General features: G+C 40.7%; 1 protein-coding gene across 3 annotated transcripts in view; it reads left to right on the top strand.

Annotated features, from left to right (window-relative positions):
* Positions 1-19,192, top strand: part of CELSR1 (cadherin EGF LAG seven-pass G-type receptor 1) — a 188,620-nt gene that overhangs the window by 112,527 nt on the left and 56,901 nt on the right. For all 3 annotated transcript variants that reach the window (XM_048500064.1, XM_048500065.1, XM_048500066.1), the window contains exon 6: positions 17,670-17,827. In XM_048500064.1, the coding sequence (XP_048356021.1) occupies positions 17,670-17,827 (158 nt within the window). The remainder of the gene's footprint in view (positions 1-17,669; positions 17,828-19,192) is intronic.

A 19,192-nucleotide genomic window follows, 5' to 3' on the forward strand; every position in this document is an offset into this window, starting at 1 on the left:
ATTTGAACAGGTCCTTTTTATGGGAACTTCAACAAATAACTTACTCCTAGGGAAAATTAGAGTGACCTTTTTAATCCTAATATGCTGTGTGAGACTCAGTAGTATTCTGCAATCCTTGACAGACTAATTGGACAATTTGTTTTGAATAAACTTTAAAGAAATAAAGCTCCACCATCACAATCTTCAGTAAACATATGGAAGCTCCATAGAGTTCCATATGCAACTGGGAGGCTGCCTCTGCTCCTGAAAAATAAATTATCTCATTTCCTTGTGGAAAACAGGTTTTGTGTGATGATAGCAGTTGACCTGTTATGTAGCCACAGTTACTCTCTAATCTTAAATTATAATTAACCGCACCTTAAACTAATATATATCTAGGAAAAAAAGCTATCCACCATTGGAGATAAACTCAGGCTGAATAGCTTAGATTGAAATCTCAGAGTATGCAAACTAGTTGTTAACGCCAAACACTGCCTGTCTTGCTTTACTGATCTTGGAAACCGATTATGATTTCCCATCCGCCCAGCCTCCTGGCCCTGCCACAGAGTCAGCCTCCAGTGTGACCTTGGACAGTACTTTTTACAGAAATAGTTAATAGAGTTGTTAAATTTCATTGCAGTAAGATCTATGCAGAAGCATATCATTTAAAGAGGAGGGTTCAACATGGGGATGTTCTCTTCTCTTCTTCAGGGAAAAAACTGAGATGAATTAGACCTTTCTACTTTCTCTCTGTCTTCTGTCAGAATTTCTCCATTTTCAACCAACAGTGGGTCTATTGCATTTTTCATTGCATTTGCTCCTCACCTATCTGAAGAAGTTTTTCTTAACAAGCCTCCCTGATCAGCCTCAGGTTTTTTCTGAGCTTTGGCCACTGTGGGTTTCCTCCAGTACCTAGCAACCCTCTGATACTCTTCTTCAAAGGTATGTCCTTGCCTGCAAGTCTTGAACATTTCCTTTTTCTCAATAAATGGGCCCCACTAGATTCCTGCAACTTAAGAAGGGCACTTGGGAGTGTATATAAAACAAAATAATAATTATTATCTTTTTTATTTGAAAGTTATGAGCATAATAAACATTTAAGAATTACCTGAAGAGATTTTATGTGGAATATTTTATCCATTAGTAATACAGTTGTTTCCAATAACAATCAGTGAGAGAAATAAAAGTCACAAATCCCCGTGGCTTCAGAACAAATTCATTAAAGGATTGAGAGAGATTATCTGCATAAACAGTAATGTTGGAGAGGATTATGGTAACAAGGCTGTGACTGAAAATAACATCTGTTTCAGTGAGAAATGTGGATGTGAACTTTAATAATAGCAGTTCAACTGTCTTTGCACAGTAGACCATTTTGTTGGATTTCCCAATTAATAAATGGTCTGAAAATGAATGTTTGACCATCTTTGAAAACTAAAAAGTAAAATGACTATTTCCTTACAAAGATGATGGAACTGTAGATAAGCATACAATTGGAAATGCATTATTTCAGACAGCTAGAAGACTTGCCCATATACGTTTGGGTATTAGAATGTGGTTCCTTATGCCCTAGTGCCGCAATGAGATTCTATTAATGTACTATGAATTTTTAAATAGAGTTTTTCAGTAAAATGTATAAAAGATAGATACATCACTCAGTCACAACATGGAATATTACACTATATCAAGAAAAACAGAATTTTAACAGTAGTTTGGATTTAGTTGTGTGGGGGCGGGCGGGCAAGCTGGGATATCCATCACTACTGTTGGCATTTTATCAGGGTCCTTGGATGACATTGAGCCCAGACCGGCTGCCAGTAAATCAGAAATTTGCTATTAATTGTCTGTCTACCCTTTGATACTTTCCAAAGGTTCAAGGAGTGGAAACAGCTGCAATGTGGTTTGGGGCAATGGTCTTCACCCCCAATGGTGGGTCACCGAATCTCTCCTGTTCTGCCATGAGCTGCCTCCTTTTCCTTTCCTTTCTCTATTCCTTTCCTTTCCTGTTTCCTTCCCTTTTCTTTGTTCACTTTTTTTGGTGGTATTTTGGAAAGAAGTTCTGCATAGAAACCATAGGTGCCATATTTGTAGACACTATTTTCATGCATGCTGAGAGTAACAGCAGGAGAACAAAGTCATGATACTTCCTGTCATGTATTTGGAACTTCGTGTGTCCCAAATCTGAAAATACTAGAGATCACTAGTTTGAGGGATCAGTATGGAGCTACTAACAAACAATTCTGTATTATTCTTTTTTGACACCCAACCCATGTATTTGCCTTTGCAAGAAGTTATTTCACCTAACAGTCAAGTGTTTTGAGCATCTAAAGCATCTTTGTGTAGGTAAAGGTAGGTGGGCTGTAGGTAAAAACCTAAGAAGCATATTATTTAATTTTCATCCTGAGCACAGCAAGCTTTCACTATCCCTATCAAGCTAACCATGGGTTAGATCCAGACTAGGCAATGGAACAGAACATTCCTGCCTCCTCCCTCTTGCTATAGCCTGTTAATCTCCTTCAAATATTGTTAGAAGTGGGTAGGAGTGGAGAGTGTGGTGGCCAAGTTTGCCTATGACACCAAATTATGTAGGGTGGTGATAACCACAAAGGATTGCAAAGAGCTCCAAACGGACCTTTATAAACTAGGTGAGTGGGCTAAGAAATGGCAAATGCAGTTCAATGTAGCAAAATATAAAGTGATGCACATGGGGCAAAAAATCCAAACTTCACATACACGCTACAGGGGTCAGTGCTATCAGTCACAGATCAGGAAAGGGATTTGGGCGTCTTAGTTGATAGTTCCATGGGAATGTCAACTCAATGCATGGCAGCTGTGAAAAAGGCAAACTCTATGCTGGGGATAATTAGGAAAGGAGTTGATAATAAAACTGCAAAGATTGTCATGCCCTTATATAAAACAGTGGTGTGACCACACTTGGAGTACTGTATTCAGTTCTGGTTGCAGCATCTCAAAAAGGACATCAAAGAGATAGAAAAAGTGCAGAGAAGCGCAATGAGGATGATTGAGGGACTGGAACACCTTTCCTATGAGGTGAGGCTGCAGCGTTTGGGACTCTTTAGTTTGGGGAGGAGACGTCTGAGGGGGGATATGATTGAAGTCTATAAAATTATGCATGGGGTAGAAAATGTTGACAGAGAGAAATTTCTCTCTCTTTCTCACAACACTAGAACCAGGGGACATACATTGAAAATGCTGGAGGGAATAATTAGGACTAATAAAAGGAAACATTTATTCACACAACGCATGGTTGTTGTTTGGAATATGCTGCCATAGGAGGTGGTGTTGGCCACTAACCTGGATAGCTTTAAAAGGGGCTTGGACAGATTTATGGAGGAGAAGTCTAACTATGCCTACCAATCTTGATCCTCCTTGATCTGAGATTGCAAATACCTTAGCAGACCAGGTGCTTGGGAGCAGTAGCAGCAGAAGGCAATTCTTTCACATCCTACATGTGAGCTCCCAAAGGCATCTGGTGGGCCACTGCGAGTAGCAGAGTGCTGGACTAGGTGGACTCTGGTCTGATCCAGCAGGCTCTTTCTTATGTTCTTAGTTATAGAGTTCCAGAGTATCATTCCCAGCTGAAGTTGCTGCTCATTAGAAGTTGTTGGGAAGTCCTGCCAGTGGTTGTCTTGCTGCTGTCTTCCTCATGGTAGCCTGACTTTATTGATTTAAACTAGCCATCACATTCTTTGGCTTTAGGCTTCTAGCAGTAGTTGGGAATGTTACAGTGTAATTTTTGTTTTTGTTTTGCTTTCTGTCTCCTTTATTCGGCTTTTTTTAAGCAACAGCTGACATTTTTCCATAATCCATTTAATGGAAGAAAGGATTTAGCCTGGCACAGTGTTCTTTAACAGCCATTTAGCTGGCACCTGAGGAATTCTCTCTGAGGACTTTGAAGTGCATCTTTATCTTCACTTAATCACACCGTAAGCTTCAGAAACTTGTCGGTTTACACAGAATCTCTGTAAGAAATTTCACATCTGCCTATTGAAGAGAAAGAAAAACAATATCAGAAAATAATATTTTATTACTTCATTTTTGTAAAGAACAAAAGTGAGGTCAGAGGTCATGAAGGGACTCTCCGGACATTTAAGGGAAAGCTATTGCGAGCAATTAAAGGACAGCAAAAAAATATTATTCTCTTTAGGTGTGGCAGATTTGCATGACCATGATCATCCTTGGCCAGGCATTGTTGATGACTGGCCTGGTACTCTTCTGGATACCCTGGCCATGTATCTGGAGACTGTGGTGATGTAGTTAAAGAAAAGCCAGCTGAAGTTGCATCCATTGAAGATGGAGTTCCTGTGGCTGGGCCAAGGAGGTCCAGAGCAGGGAAGGCAACTCCTTACATCAGGTGGGGCACAGTTAGTACCATCTTACACAGTCTGGATGTCTCTCTGTCCTTGGAAACCCAAATCAATATCATTGCCAGAACATCCTTTTTCCATGTCTGTCAGGCATGGCAACTTGTGCCCTACCTGTCCCACACTGTCCTAGCCATAGTAATCCATGCATCGATCACCTCCAGACTTGATTACTGTAACTCACTCTATGCAGGGCTACACTTGAGGCTGTTCTGGAAGCTGCCGAATATAGTTTCTTGGATTCTCACTAGGGTTCTCTGAAGAGCACATATACAACCAGCACTCCAGCAGCTGCTCTGGCTTCCAGTTGTTTTCTAGATTAGGTTCAAGGTATTGGTATTTCCCTTCAAAGCCATAAACAGTCTGGGACCTTCATATCTTCACAAGTGCCTTCTCCAGTATACTCCCCAGAGAGCCCTTTGTTCATCTGCTGATAACTTCTTGGTAGTCCCTGGCCCAAAGGCCATCTGACCAGAGCCTTCTTGGCTGTGGCCCTAGCCTGGTAGAACTCTGTCGAGAAAGATCCGGATCATTCAAAATCTGGCCCAGTTCTTCCGGGCCAGCAAAATGGAGATGTTCCACCAGGCACATGGCTGAAGACAGCAGCAGCTTATCTGGCTAACAACATATGCTGTTGTTAGGGGATTGTAGGACCGCCCCCCTCCACTGTTTGCCACCCATACTTTTCACCCTCCCAGCCCTCCCAGTTGTTACATGGGCTGCTGCTAGCTGCTGTAGCTCCAGCTTTCTGTAGGATCAACACTGGATATTTTAATCTGGAGATTGCTGATTTTAATTAAAGGTCTTCTTTGTATAGTTTTAGATGTAATGTACTGAATTCATTGTTGTAGTTCTAACTGTTGTTATTATTGTTATTATGTTTGTTGTTAGCTTCCCTGAGCCCTACTAGACAGGGAGCATGGGATACCAGTATAAACAATATTTAAGTAAATAACCCCTAGCCAATGGCAGATGTAATATGATTAGCCAATTTCAATGTTGTAAACTGGCCCTTCTTCAGGTAGAACAGGGGTAGGGAACCTGCGGCTCTCCAGATGTTCAGGAACTACAATTCCCATCAGCCCCTACCAGCATGGCCAATTGGCCATGCTGACAGAGGCTGATGGGAATTGTAGTTCCTGAACATCTGGAGAGCCGCAGGTTCCCTACCCCTGAGGTAGAAGATGGTGGGAACAAATTACCTTTTCTAGACCAAAATCATGCTTCACACATGTCAGAAAGCTACACACTTGAATAAAATACTTAATTTATAAACTAGTCTTACTGTGAAGCATTGTGAAGTTGTTTACTTAGCAGCAGCTCCCCTGGGATATTTACTCACTATCTCCATCTTTCCATATGCTAAAAAAATTCTGTTCAGAGCTGGTGTAGTACAGTCTAACTTTGTAAGGCAACAGGTATTTGTACAAATCTTGGGCAGCTATTTGGCTTCAGTTAACAGGATGTTGTGTTTGAATGTGACTGTTCACATTCCTACTCAGCCCTGGACTTTTACTAAAAATTACCTTATATCACAAAATGGTGATGGTGCCAATAGAGGAGGTTATGGTGGATATCTTTGTGTGCCACACTGAGCTCTTTGGAGAAAGAGTAGGATAACAATGGAATCCTAAAGGAAGGATGAAAGTTAGAGGATTTAGAAGGCTTCTGCTCTGTTTGGGGCAGCACCGTAAGTGAATTAAATAGTGATTGATGTGTGCATGAGTACGTTAAAGTTATAAAGAGTTCACCATTCTGAACTAATCAGATTTCTTTTGCACCAACCTCAATTTTGATGTCAAAGAGTTTTTAAAAAATTAAAGCCCTGGACCTCAGGGCTTTCCTGGGAAAAGGGATGAGGTATGTTCTGGGCTTGTGAGGATCTCGGCTCATTTTGCAGAAAATGTTTTATGGGTATACATTCTTTCCAGCCAAAAGACAAAGCTCAGTTTTTAATAAGCATGGAGGGCGAAGGGAGTGGATGAGACACATCAAAGAAGTCAAAGTGTTTGTGCATCGTATTTATTCTTACCTCTGGCAGTCCTTAGAAACTGATCCTTACTGTAAACTATTTGGAAGCTTCACTGTACTTTTTGCTGTCTTCTCTTCAATATGCCCCCCTTTCCCACTATGTAGAAACTGGCACCTTAACAAACATGAGTGTTTAACATTTCTGGCTTTCTCCCAGTAGTTTCTGATTTCCAGTTGCCTAATTGATGACTCATATCCATGAGTCCTACAAACCCCTACTTCAAGGCATTAAAGCTTTGTCTGATATTTGTCAGCTTCTTTTCCTTAGCTTGCAAATGTCACACCTTTTCAGCTTTATTTATTTCTCAGTTTGTTTAATTTTCACCCAGACTTGACTCATATAGCTGTGATCGGTTGAGAAGCACAGCAGTTAATGAGATTTCTGACCACTGAAGCAGGTAGGCATGACCTGTGAATCTGGCAGCTTTCTTCCCTTTCATATTGGGACTAACCAAGCTGTCTAATGGCACTGAATGTGAGTAAATCTGAATTTGCTTCTGGGATCTCTACAGTTATTTTTTCCACTTAGTTGCCAAGTGTGAAAAAAACAAAATCTAGATCCTCTAGGAATATGAACGTGCAGCTACAACTGGTGATCCCCTCAGCTTTACAAATTAATAAAATGAAAATACTATGTATCCTTTCTAACCTCAGTAGGAAACAGATTTTCTTTGACCTTTAACCACATGAAACAGTTAGTAAATGATCCACTGTTGATGAATGCCTCCACCCATCCTCCAACTTGGCACAATTTACACATAAAAATGTGGAGATTTTTTTTTTAGCGTTGATGGCATTTCTATTTGTTCTAAATGCCTTTTAAAGTATTTCAGTAAATCTAGATGTCTGGGGGGACTTCATAATAAATGAAAAGATATAAGAGATCCTTCGGGACAGGCTGCTTAAGTCTCACTGAAGTAACTGAAAATTGTAGCCTAACTATGTGCAGGATTTCAGCCAAATTTGACAACTTCATTTTTCACAGGATGTGTTTATGTCCGCGCATCTGAGACAATGTGCATGTGTGTAGCAAATTAGTAAAGCATTCAGAATAAGTCATCTCCTCAGAAGGCTGAACTGGTTTATGCCAAACATTGTGACATTTGTTTTGCCTAATTTTCAAGGGTATTTTGTCAAAGGAAGGTTAGGCCAACCTGGAAGCACTGAGGAAAGAGCCTTGTGACTTCTTTCCAAAATATTGTCCCATGAGAAGTTGTGTCAGAAGATCTTCTGTCACTGGCTGTGGCAGGGAATCAGTTCTTCAAGATCATGTTATTCCCAAGTTGATTATTATTCTGTGTTCCTTGCAATACAGTGCAGTTGCAGTGCCCTCTGACCAGTATCCCTAGTGGCAGAAAGGGTAGGAGATCGGTGTCTTAACCATATGGCTCATCATTCTGACCCTGCAGTTCCAAACAAGACCATGTTTTTTCATGTCATGTGTTTGTCTCATAATAGCAGTGCATGTGTCTTATGTACCCTTCATAGAAATTATGTCATAATACGCAACCACACATCTGTTCTGCTGTTTAGAATGATAGCTTCTCCAGACAAATTCTACATCATTATGAAAATGGTTGAAACATCTCACCTCTGTCTTTTATCTTGCAAATGTTGACTTTGGAGTGGAGAACTAGTCTAAGAACAGTTATGGGCATTTGGGATTCTTTCATTGCAGTCTTTGTGTCAGAATGTCAAGCTCTATTACCATATTCAGATTCTAAAGAAGAGATTGCTGAATTTAATATTAAAATATGATTTGATAGCCCTTAATGGTAAAAAGGAAGCAAATAACATTGAGGACACACATACTTTCCAGCCCAAGAGTATAGCACAATTGATTACTTTCTTGTTGTACCTGCATTGTTGGCATTTGTTAACAATCTAATGGTGGGTCCTATTGTGAGAGTGACCATCTACCAGTGAAGTTAACTTTGAGAGGTTTAGAAGGTGAGTCACATCTGAAACACCAACCCACCCTTTTCAAAGATCAGAAATTATTTAAACTAGCTATATGGAATGTGCATGTTGATATAAAGGTGACTGCTCTCTTATACTCTCTAGATTTGGGATCTATTGTAACACAGTGTGATTCTTCGGAGCTTTTGTACATAATGTGAGATAAGACTACTGAAGCCAATTCACTCTTGTTATACCAAGGTAATAATAATAAACAATTCATTTTGCAAAAGTGGCTGGTTTGATCAAGAATGTCAGGGTCTTAAACAGCTGATATCTCAAACCTGTTATAAGCTGAGGAGAACTTGTAGTCCCCAAGTACACACTGAACTGACTCAACTTAAAAAGACATTCAAACACCTGGTAGGAGATAAGAATCAACAAGAAATTAGAAAGGGTTTGAACTTCCTAATAACTGCCACCCAAAATAATAACCCAAAAATCTTTTGGTTACTCTGGAGATATGGGGGGAAGGAAGGAAATAGACTTCTGTATGTCCCCAGTCATCTGGGAAAAATACTAAACTAATCTTTTTAGCAACTCAAAAATACATGAAATACTTCTGCAGGCCCAGGGAATTCTTTCCTCATGACCTGGAGTACTGCCTAAGGACTTTGAGATTTTGATAAACAAATTGAAGTCAGAAAGCTCCTGTGCTCAATTTAATTTCTACTGAAGTCATCCGATCCAATGTTAAAAGGTGGTCCCAATTTCTAGCATCCTTATGTACCTTAATTAATAGTTCTGGTAAAATACCAAGAACATGACAGCAGGCTATTATTGTTCCAATTTATTAAAAAGGTGAGAAATCCAATCCAGCAAATCATCTGCCGATTAGCCTTCACTACTTGGTAAATTTTATGCACATTTCCTGTATCAAAAGCTTGAATGTTGGATTCAAATGGTCCAAATTATTGGACCTGAGCGGGCCAGATTTATGCGCAGCCGCTCAATGTTTGATCAGTGTGCAATCTTATACCGTCTGATTGAGAAAGCTATGTCATCGAAGGGCTCACTATATGTGGCCTTTACATTACAGGCAGCCTTTGGTTCTGTTTCTAGGAATCATTTATAGGCCCTAGGAAATACATCTATAGATGGCAGACTGTTATGACTTCATGTTCGTTCTTATGCTTGTGTGTGATGTAGCAATTCTGGCCACGTCTCTATATTTTTTTCTACTGCAGAGAGGAGTTTGTCAGGGATATGTATTAGCCCCACTATTGTTTAACCTATATTTGAGTGATCTTCTGGTCAAACTGAAATCATCTTGGTATCAGTCTCCATTTTTAGCGAATTATAATATTCCTATAATATTCCAGCAAAAAAAGATAATACTTATTTCCTGTATTCCTGTTGGCCTCAGGCACCTTTTAAAATCTTTCTCCCAATATTGTATCAATTGGAATTTGGCTATTAATTACAGCAAGTCTAAAGTCATGCTTTTTACTAAACAATCACAGCCACCAATATATATAGCTGGAAAATAAGTGGACAAAATCTGGAGCAAATTAAACAGTACCGATATCTTGGTATATACTTTTGTGCAATCTATCTTGGAAACAACATATTAAATAGGAGCAACAAATAGCTAGTCATACAGTAAACAATCATTAGATACTTTTTTGCTAAGGGAGATCAGTGTATTCCTGCACTATTGTCTGTATTTAATTCTAAGGGTTAGAGCTCAGGTACTAAACAAAGCACCGATTTGGATCTCTGACTGTCATAATCAGCTAGAAATTCTCCCTGCCAGATTTTACCAAAGAATCACAGGAGTCCCACATTGTATGGCAGGAACAGTACTGAAAGCTGAACTTGGTGAAAGATCTCAGGAGGCAAGGGGATGAACATCTGCTTTTAACTTCTGGTTAAAGATAAATTTTGCGCACCAGGGACAGGAGGGCTGTCTTTACTGAGAATATATATTTATCAATCATCATGGCAGAAATTGGTAACTTCTTTATTAATGTGGATGGGGATTTCCCCAACAACATTAATAGTCCAAGTATGTCCTTTATTACAAGAACAATTCTGAAGTGTTTATCTGCCCTAGGAGAGTTCAGTTCTAGAACAAGGGCTCTTAGAGTTTGCTCACCTTCATATTTGGGGCTGCCATACCCAGGGATGTATCTATGGAAAATGGTACCCAGGGCAAACTCTCAAATTGCAGCCAGCTGCTTCCCTTCTCTTTCCGGCCTGCAGGAGAGGTGATGCTGGTGAACAAAGAAGCAAAGTGAGTGAGTCAACTAGCGTGGTGCCCCAGGAAATGGCAGAGTTGGTGGCATGAATCCAGGCGATGGGAGCAGTGCACAGCTAATAGGCATGTTGGGGAGGGAGCTGCTCAGTTTTGTCCAAGAGGGGAAAAATGAGGCAAAGCTTCCATTCCCTCCTCTCTTCTTCCACTACCTGCCTCCTTCCCCACTCAGCTGGGCCGTCCCTGGTGAAAAGAAGCAGCAGCATGGAAGCCAACAAAGCAGCCCACTGCCCCACCAGGGAGGGCCTGACCAAATGGGGAAGGAGGCAAGTGGCGGCAAAGAGAGGAGGCGACTCCCACTTTGCCTCCTTTGTTCCCTCTTGGACAAAACAGAGCAACTCCCTTCCTGGTGCCATGTAAAGCCTCCCCTCAACAGCCACCATTCATCCAAGTACAGGAGGGAAACTGGGGCAGCCACTAGTCCTTCCAAGTGCCAGCAGCATGTCTAATATGTCTTGTCAGCTGCATGCAGCTCCCGTCATCTAGATTCACACCACCTCCTCTGCCATGTTCCTGAGGCACTGTGCCAGACATATTGCTCACTTTGCTTCTTTGCACACCAGTGCCGCCTCTCCTCCACGCTGAAGGGAGCAGGGAAACAGCCGGCCGCCGCCACCATGACCCAGCGACATTCAGCATTTTAAAGAAAACTTACCAAAAAGGGGTTTTTGGCCAGGGGAGGGGCAGAGGGGGCGGGGGACCAACCCAATGGCACCTCTCACATGATGTCTTAAAGTGGCGCCTGGGTCATCTATCCCCTCTGGCCCCCTTAGATCTGCAACTGGTCATATCTTAACCAACATTCAGAGTATGCAAAATGTTTAATTGTTTAATGTATTTATTTTGCAATTAAAATAATACAGTGGTTTTAAAAATAAAAAAGTTTTCAGTACATGTATAATATAATTATTACATTAGTAGAAAAAAGAAAATTAATAAATTTTAACATTCTGGTACTTTCAAATATACATGTTCTTGAGAAAAAAGTTTTTGCAAGCTTAGACAAAATAGAATCAGTCACCAAAAGTATACAAAAGTTTGTAGATGTATTAATGGTTCCCAAATACTGTCGAGCTTTTATACTAGCTCATTTAACTGTTATTCCAACATCAGAATTGTACAGACGGTACCGAAAAATCCCTTTCTCTGAAAGAATCTGTAGTTGTGAACTTTGCTTCACTGATTACTGGACTCCCCAAAATTTATTAAATATAGAACTTCGTTCATCTCTCCTTTTTTAAAGGAGCCAGCCCAGAGAAAACTGCAGATCCTTCTGGAAGGAAGAGATTATCAAACTACACTGGCTGTCACAAAATTCTTTCTATATGTAATTAAATTTAACAGATAGATCAGATTTGGATAAAGAGGTTTAGCCACCTGTTAGGTCAAATGTTGTTTTTTGTAATTGAGATGAATATATTTGTAAATAACAATAAGGTTAATGTTCAATTCATGTTTGCATGTATTACCAATGTTAATGTTCAATTCTGATGCTCAGGACTGTGGTTGCAAGAGATAAAATAAATAAAATCATGTGAAATTATGTGAAATACATCAGATTCCAAAGGAATTTTGTAAGTAGTGGCAGTTTTATGGGAATTAAAGCCTTTCTGCAGCACCACTCAAAACAATAAGACCATTAAAGAACCAGCATATATCCTGTAGTTGAGCAATAACCAACATCTACCAAATCCAGTCTAGGCACAGAGAGGAGATTCCCCCAAGATCACATCCAAGATTTAGAATCCCCTAACAGAAAGAAACATGAGCAGGAGAGAATTTCTCAGTCATCGGACAACAGTCCTGTGCAGAGTTACTCCTGTCTAAATAGTTGAAATCAACAAATTCCTAGAGTAGACTAGAGTAACTTTACATAGGATTGCACTGTTGACACTATGGAAAGTGAGCTTCAGTTAAAGCAGAAATACCATGACATTCTCTTTAGCTCATGCCATCCTGTTCTTTTGTTCTCTGTCTGGTAACTACTTTGTTCAAACACTATCTTAGCGTAGTGATTGTTGAAAGGAGACTTTTCATCTGTGAGCCATGAGGTTAGGAGAAAGGCAGGCATATTATGCGTGCAGTGGTTACCCTGTGGCTCTTCTCAGTGGGCTTTTCCCACGATTTTCAGTTCAACCCGGGGATTCTCCTGCTGCGAAGCTTTGTCAACTGAGCCAGCCACCATTTTCCTTGCCCACTGCTTCCTTGATGTCTGCCATTTAATTTTTCTCTGGGAAAAAAAGAAAACCCCTTTGGCCACTCTGCTGGCCGAGAGTGGGAAGAACTGCTGCTGGGTGGGTAGAGAAAGGGGGGAGGGGGGAGCAAAGCCGAAGTGAGCTGAGTACACTCTAAATATATTTGCTTTCCCAGTAAAGAGAAAAGAAAAATCACACTTAAAGAGAAAGCCATGAGGCTTGTCTGATCGGCTGCGCAATGCGATTGGGAGAGGGGAAAATATGTGCACAACCAAGAATCTGACCCAAAGGGAATGGATGCTCCCTTCAGGGCAAACCACAAGAGCATAAGTGGCTGCAGACAGAGCAACTGAGACTTCTCAACCTTTGCAGAAACTAGTTAAATTTGCCCTTGACTTCTTCCACACCCTGCCCACAGGTTGCGAGCTAGCGATTATTGCTTTCACTTTTTTGTTATTTAAAAAAAAACAAAATTGAGCCTTTATAAGGTAATTATTAGCAATCAAGCCCTTGCTATTCCAGCCTACGGCTCTCTTCTTTTAAAAATCTATCTTTTCAACTGTATGTGGTCTTTAAAGCTTGACTCAGAATCTCTTTTCACATTAACAGTATGTGGGAAGCATCAAGAACTACGTTTTTAGCAACACAAGTGTGAAGTACATTTTCAGTGCCACAAGCAGGGACTTTGTTAAATAGCTTCCACTGAGAATAATAGCAGTCATGCTGGTAAAGGCATCTGTAGAACATTGACTACTCCTTGAATTAAAAGTGACTGTATATTTCTAGCTAAAGAATAATAGCTTTTAAGGAACTTTAGGTTTAAGAGAGTAAGCCTAGGAAAATGAACAAGATTGGGTTGGTTGGTTGGTTTGCAAATGAGCTTTGAAAGCCATCATCCGATCAGGGCCCTGCAATGGAGGACCAGTTAAAATTGAACCACTGTATCTCTACCACTGACCATTTTATTCAACCATTTTTATTCAGCATTCTTGTGTTTGCAGTATCTTTCCATTCAAAGGACAGCTCCTTGCACTTCATATTTTGTCCTGCTGGAGTTACCCAAGCACAGAAACGTCTTGAAGTGTGAATAATGTGTGAAAGCTTGAATACATTTGAAAACTGCATGCTTTTCTTTTTTACATGTTTTAAATTAAAAAAACATAGCATTTACTTGTCTAAAAAGCACAACAGAATCTATTATTCTGTCTGAAAAACTAATAAGAACTGTGTTGGGAAGCCTTTTGTTGGACCCTGTAGAATGGGCACACCACTGTTGTAGTATGCCTAAGGTTGTTCCTAAGTTAGCCAGGATGCAAAATGTTACCAGTTTGAATTGGGGTTGGCTTTATAAGGTTGGTCACCACTTCATAGGGGTTTTTGCCTCAGCTGCCTGTTGCCAAACATGGATTGGGAAATTCCTAGAGACTTGGGGGCAGAAGCTGTGGAGGGCAGAGTTTGAAGAATGGAGGGAGCTCAGTAGGATATAATGCCATATAATCCCATCCTGCAAAGCAGCCATTTTCTCCAGGGAAACTGAACTCTGTTGTCTTGAAAACTGCAGCATTTATTCCAGGAGATTTGGGGGATTTTCCTGGAAATTGGCAACTCTGTGTGAAAAGGAGGTGCTCTTTCCCAGTTTTCTTGCAACAAGTATATTTGCTTGTCAAAATGCACAACAGGAAATTGGAGACAAAGATAGAGGTTCTAGTTCTGTAAAGGATGCCAGATAGCCAAACACCTGTAAGGGACAATAGTGGCAGCAGGAAGTGACAGGCCAAGCAGAAGGGTGAAATGTGAGTGTGAAATACAGGTACCTGGGTAGCAACAGTTGATTCAGCCTGGGAACCAGGACATGCTGAACAGTGTTGGAGACAAGGAGTCATCACAGCCAAATGCTGTAGTAGGATTCTGATGAATGAGAAAGGCAGAGCATTGTACCATTTTGTCTGGAATGCCAAAATAGCTTAGACTGGCTTTGTTTGGAACCCTTTAAATATTTTGAGAAGAATCCCTAGGACTTCCTTGACTTGCCTGGGAAAAAAGTAGATGTACTCTTTCACTGAGGAAAATGTTTCCTTCACATCAACCAGTGTGGTGTAGTGGTTACAAGCAGCAGACTCTAATCTAGAGAACCGGGTTTGATTCCCCAATCCTCCACATGAGTAGAGGACTCTTATTTCGTGAACTGGATTTGTTTTCCCACTCCTACACATGAAGCCTGCTGGGTGACCTTGGGCTAGTCACAGTTTTTCAGAATTTTTTCAACCTCACCTACCTCTCAAGGTGGTTGTGGGGTGGGGGGAAGGAAGGGAAAGGAGTTTGTAAATCATCTTGATTCTCCTTGCAGAAGACAAAGGTGGGGTACAAATCCAAAATCATCTTCTATCTAAACTGCACAAAGTGCCTTATCATTTGGATCTTAGATGTAACTGTTGCTCCATTTTTTGGGACATAAAATCTTCACTTTTCTGGAAGGCCTTTGAATCAGATTGGGGTGGATTGTCCCTGCTTGATGTTGAAGGTGATGCTAATATTGATAGTATTGTGTACTCTTATGTGGTTTGGACATACTATTTATTTATTTATTTCATTTATAACCTGGGTTCCTCACTGAGACTCAAGGCAGATTACAAAATATTAAAGAACAATGCAATCAGATAGATATCCTATAAGCAATACAATAAGACTAGGATTATTGAATTAGAAAAAAGTATAAGCAAACAAAACAGCCTAAGGCATACTATAAACAATGTAGGAAGTGGACCACAAATATAGAAGGGAATGCAGTAAGATAATACATGCAATAAACACTGCCATGAACTATAAACCCTTGTAAAAATGACCTCCTGGACATTAATTCATAGAATTATCATAAATCAAAAGCGACATGATGGCTGTTAACAGACACACAGGAGGAAATCTTTTTGTATAAGTTACCTTGAAAAGCTGTCAAGATATTTAATCAGGATAAGCCTGAGGAGGAAATACAAAAATATATTTCTAAGAGGATGGTTTCGTACCAGGAAACAGCTTTTAAAAAGTTTTTCTATGCAGAAATATAAATGCAGCTATAAACTATGGTAATTCCAAATTCAGGCCTTACATATTGGTGTTAGCTTAATCTTAATCTTAATTAAGTATGTGTAATATGACTTTCACTGTTTCACCCAGCAGCTTAATAAAGTGAGTAACGCTCTTGCATTCTTAGTGATGGAAGTTTAAGTTTCCCCAGAACATTCATAGAGGTTCTCTGACTTTCTAATGTGGGTGAAAAATATTTTGCCATGACTCCAAAATATTTTCCCCTGTACTCCGCACTTGCCCATTCTTTCCTGCTTTCATCACCAGACACCGTACTGATCTGGTGTGTGGCATTTCTTCTAAATGAATTCTGGTGCAGTGTATTTTTTGCCCCTAATTGCATTTTAGTAGACAATTTCTAATAAAAAGACAATAAAACATTGGCTTCCTGCTATTTCTGTGGCATTTTTGAAAGTCACCCAACTCTAATGGATTTCCTTCCGAGCAAACAGTGTTGTGCTGTTGAGTCAGTCCCTTGGATGAGACTGCCTTTTTTGCTGAACTGGCCCTCCTTATGGCCAGACCTCTTGTTGACCTTTAAGTGACTAAAGGATCTTGGAAGTAACATCTGAGAGCCAGCTTTCTAGTAAACTACAGCTGTGCTTTTTTATTTGGAATATTTCCTCTGATCAATGTGTGTGTGTTGTGTTGAGTGCTGTTAAGTTGCTTCCAACTTAACAAAAACCTTGGTTGAATCTGTTTCATGTTGGATCTTCTTTTCCTTTACACTCAGCTTTTCCTCGTATGATGGCCTTTTCCAGTGACTCTGGTCTTCTCAATAACTGGAGTTTATTTGGAAATGTTCATTCTTTCACAGTATCGTAGATCCATGTGGTTATGAAGCAACTATGAGCTACATTGATTACAAAAACCATTTTCACATTTTAAATGCTGTTTTAGCTTTTGCAGAGGTGTTTGCTTGTGTTTACATTTATAATAAAATTAATATATTACTTAGATATTTGGATCTCCCCCTACTATACTTTATAGTCATAACCCTTTGAGGTAAGTTCACTAGAGATTGTATGACTCAGAGTCACACAGCAAGCTTCCATGGCAGAGTGGGGATTTAAACCTGGGTTTCCTAGATTCTGGTCTAAGGCTGTTTCCACACAGGTGGATAACAGCGACCCAGGGCCGCTAAAAACTGTGTCCCTGGGGAGGGGTTCGCATGGCGATGCAGCAGCGCTGGCCACGCCATCCCCAAGCAGTGCGAAGGTGCTGCTTCTGAACCTTGCTCCCTGAGCGAAATTTTTCGGAAGCAGCGTCTTCCAACACGGCAGCTGCTGGAAGGCACCATTTCCCCCCACCGTCGCGGAACGCCGTACCTCTCCTCCTGGCTTCCGGCGCATTGCAGAGGCCAGGGGGGTCGCAGAGGCCAGTTGCCGCTCCAGCCTGTGGGGGGGGGTGTGTCCCCTGGCCTCTGCGACGCGTTGGAAGTCAGGAGGAGAGGTACAGCGTTCCGTGACGGTGCAGCCTGTGCGAAGTCTGCGCCCCCACCTGCTGCCCTGCTGGGACCATCCGTGCAAACAGTCCCGGGGGGTGCATCGGCATTGTTTAACCACTGTACCCCTGTCTGCTGCCCTGCTGGGACCGACCGTGCAAACGGTCCCAGGGGGTGCATCGGCATTGTCTAACCACTGTACCATTCTGGACAATACAATTTTTTACACAACTTGCTTTCATCCTTCAAGGAATATTTTGAACCAGCATTCTTTATGATTGAGTTGTTCTTCTGTGAAAAAAGATGGATTTTCTCATTTTGTCTTATCTTTGATCTGGAAGCCCAACATAGGAAGACTTGGTATTCCTCATGGACCTTCGGGGGAGAAAGTGGCAGTTGTGACGGTGGATGACTGTGACACAGCAGTGGCTGTGCGCTTTGGAATCCTTATTGGAAACTATTCCTGTGCTGCTCAAGGAACACAGACTGGCTCCAAGAAGTAAGGCAGAGTTTTTATATGTATATATTCCTTACCTGAGATTGGCCATTGATATTCAGCAAATATCAATTGGAATCTTCCTTCTATTCTTCTGGAACTTCTTGGGATGGACCAGCCAAACTCCCTTTAAAAGAGTTTGCATTTGTGCATTGAAGTCAATATGAGATAAAAATACAGGAATACTTTTTTTAAACACCCAAACATAAAACCATTCAGGGGGTGGTGCATGGTAAAATATTGACTTGAAAAGATTATACAATTTGTCAAAATAGACCCCTTATCTTAGGTAAACAGTCTAAGTGAATAACTTATAACTAAGTGGGAAAGGATGAGAAAAGATGTTGGAAGATAAAATTGCTGAATTAAAATATTTCACTCAATGGGAAGAGGTGTGAACTTACATATGCCTCAAAGTGCTTCTTAAAGAGCAAGTTGGGCTGACTCCTGCACATATCTGAGGGCAGTGGGTTCCAAAGGAACAGCCATATTCAGCTGCCAAATTTAGTGGGTGGAGGCATGAGAGAACAGATGTAATCTTTGATTTTACTGAAAGATTGATATCAGGAGACTGCAAGTCTGTCGAACAAGTATGAAGAAAAGTTAAAGCTGTAGAAACAGAGTATAAACATTTAAAAATAACTACTGTATTTTCTGAAAAAGGTTTTTCTCCCAAATGTAATACGATCTCCCCTAAAAAAGCTATAACACCCCCCTCCCAGATTTTACTGGACTTATGTCCAAGTAAACTCATGTCCAAATGCAAGATGCCTCTCCTGCTGCCTTTTTGATGGCATACTTGGAAAATCCTAATATTTGCACTAGAGTAAATATTGTAGTATACACTTTCATATGTCCTATCTACTGCATCCTTAATGCTGTTCTCTGTGATCCCCATCCCATTCCTCATAAAATCAGGCCAACCTTGGCTAAGCTTCTCACCTTTGCCCCTTTCTAACCCAGTTTGCTTGCTCATTCATTTGTTTTCGTTTTCCTTTCCCTCAAGAGGCAGAGTGGCATTTTTACCACTCAGACAGCCCAGTCAAGTGGTCTGGGCTGGCTTTTTAGAGAGTGGCATTTGAAAAATAAAAAAGTCCCACCGCTCCAGTGGCACCACTATTTTTACTTTCCACAGAGCATCAAGAAGGCCGAAGGCAGAGCAAAAGAATCTCAGTTTGCACCTCTTGCAAGTGAAGGTGACCAAGTAAAAAGTCATTACAAGGATTTGGGGAAGGAGTAAGAAACGGAGCATCTTCCCATGTAGTATAGGGGGGTTTTTAGATTAGTTTTGTTTTTGTTCAGAAAGGAATATGATTCAGGTGATTGTTCAATAACATAAAGGAAACCGAGTCTCTCTCTCATACTCAG

The sequence above is a fragment of the Sphaerodactylus townsendi genome, linkage group LG06, assembly GCF_021028975.2.
Source record: "Sphaerodactylus townsendi isolate TG3544 linkage group LG06, MPM_Stown_v2.3, whole genome shotgun sequence".
In the NCBI taxonomy this organism is placed as follows: domain Eukaryota; kingdom Metazoa; phylum Chordata; class Lepidosauria; order Squamata; family Sphaerodactylidae; genus Sphaerodactylus; species Sphaerodactylus townsendi.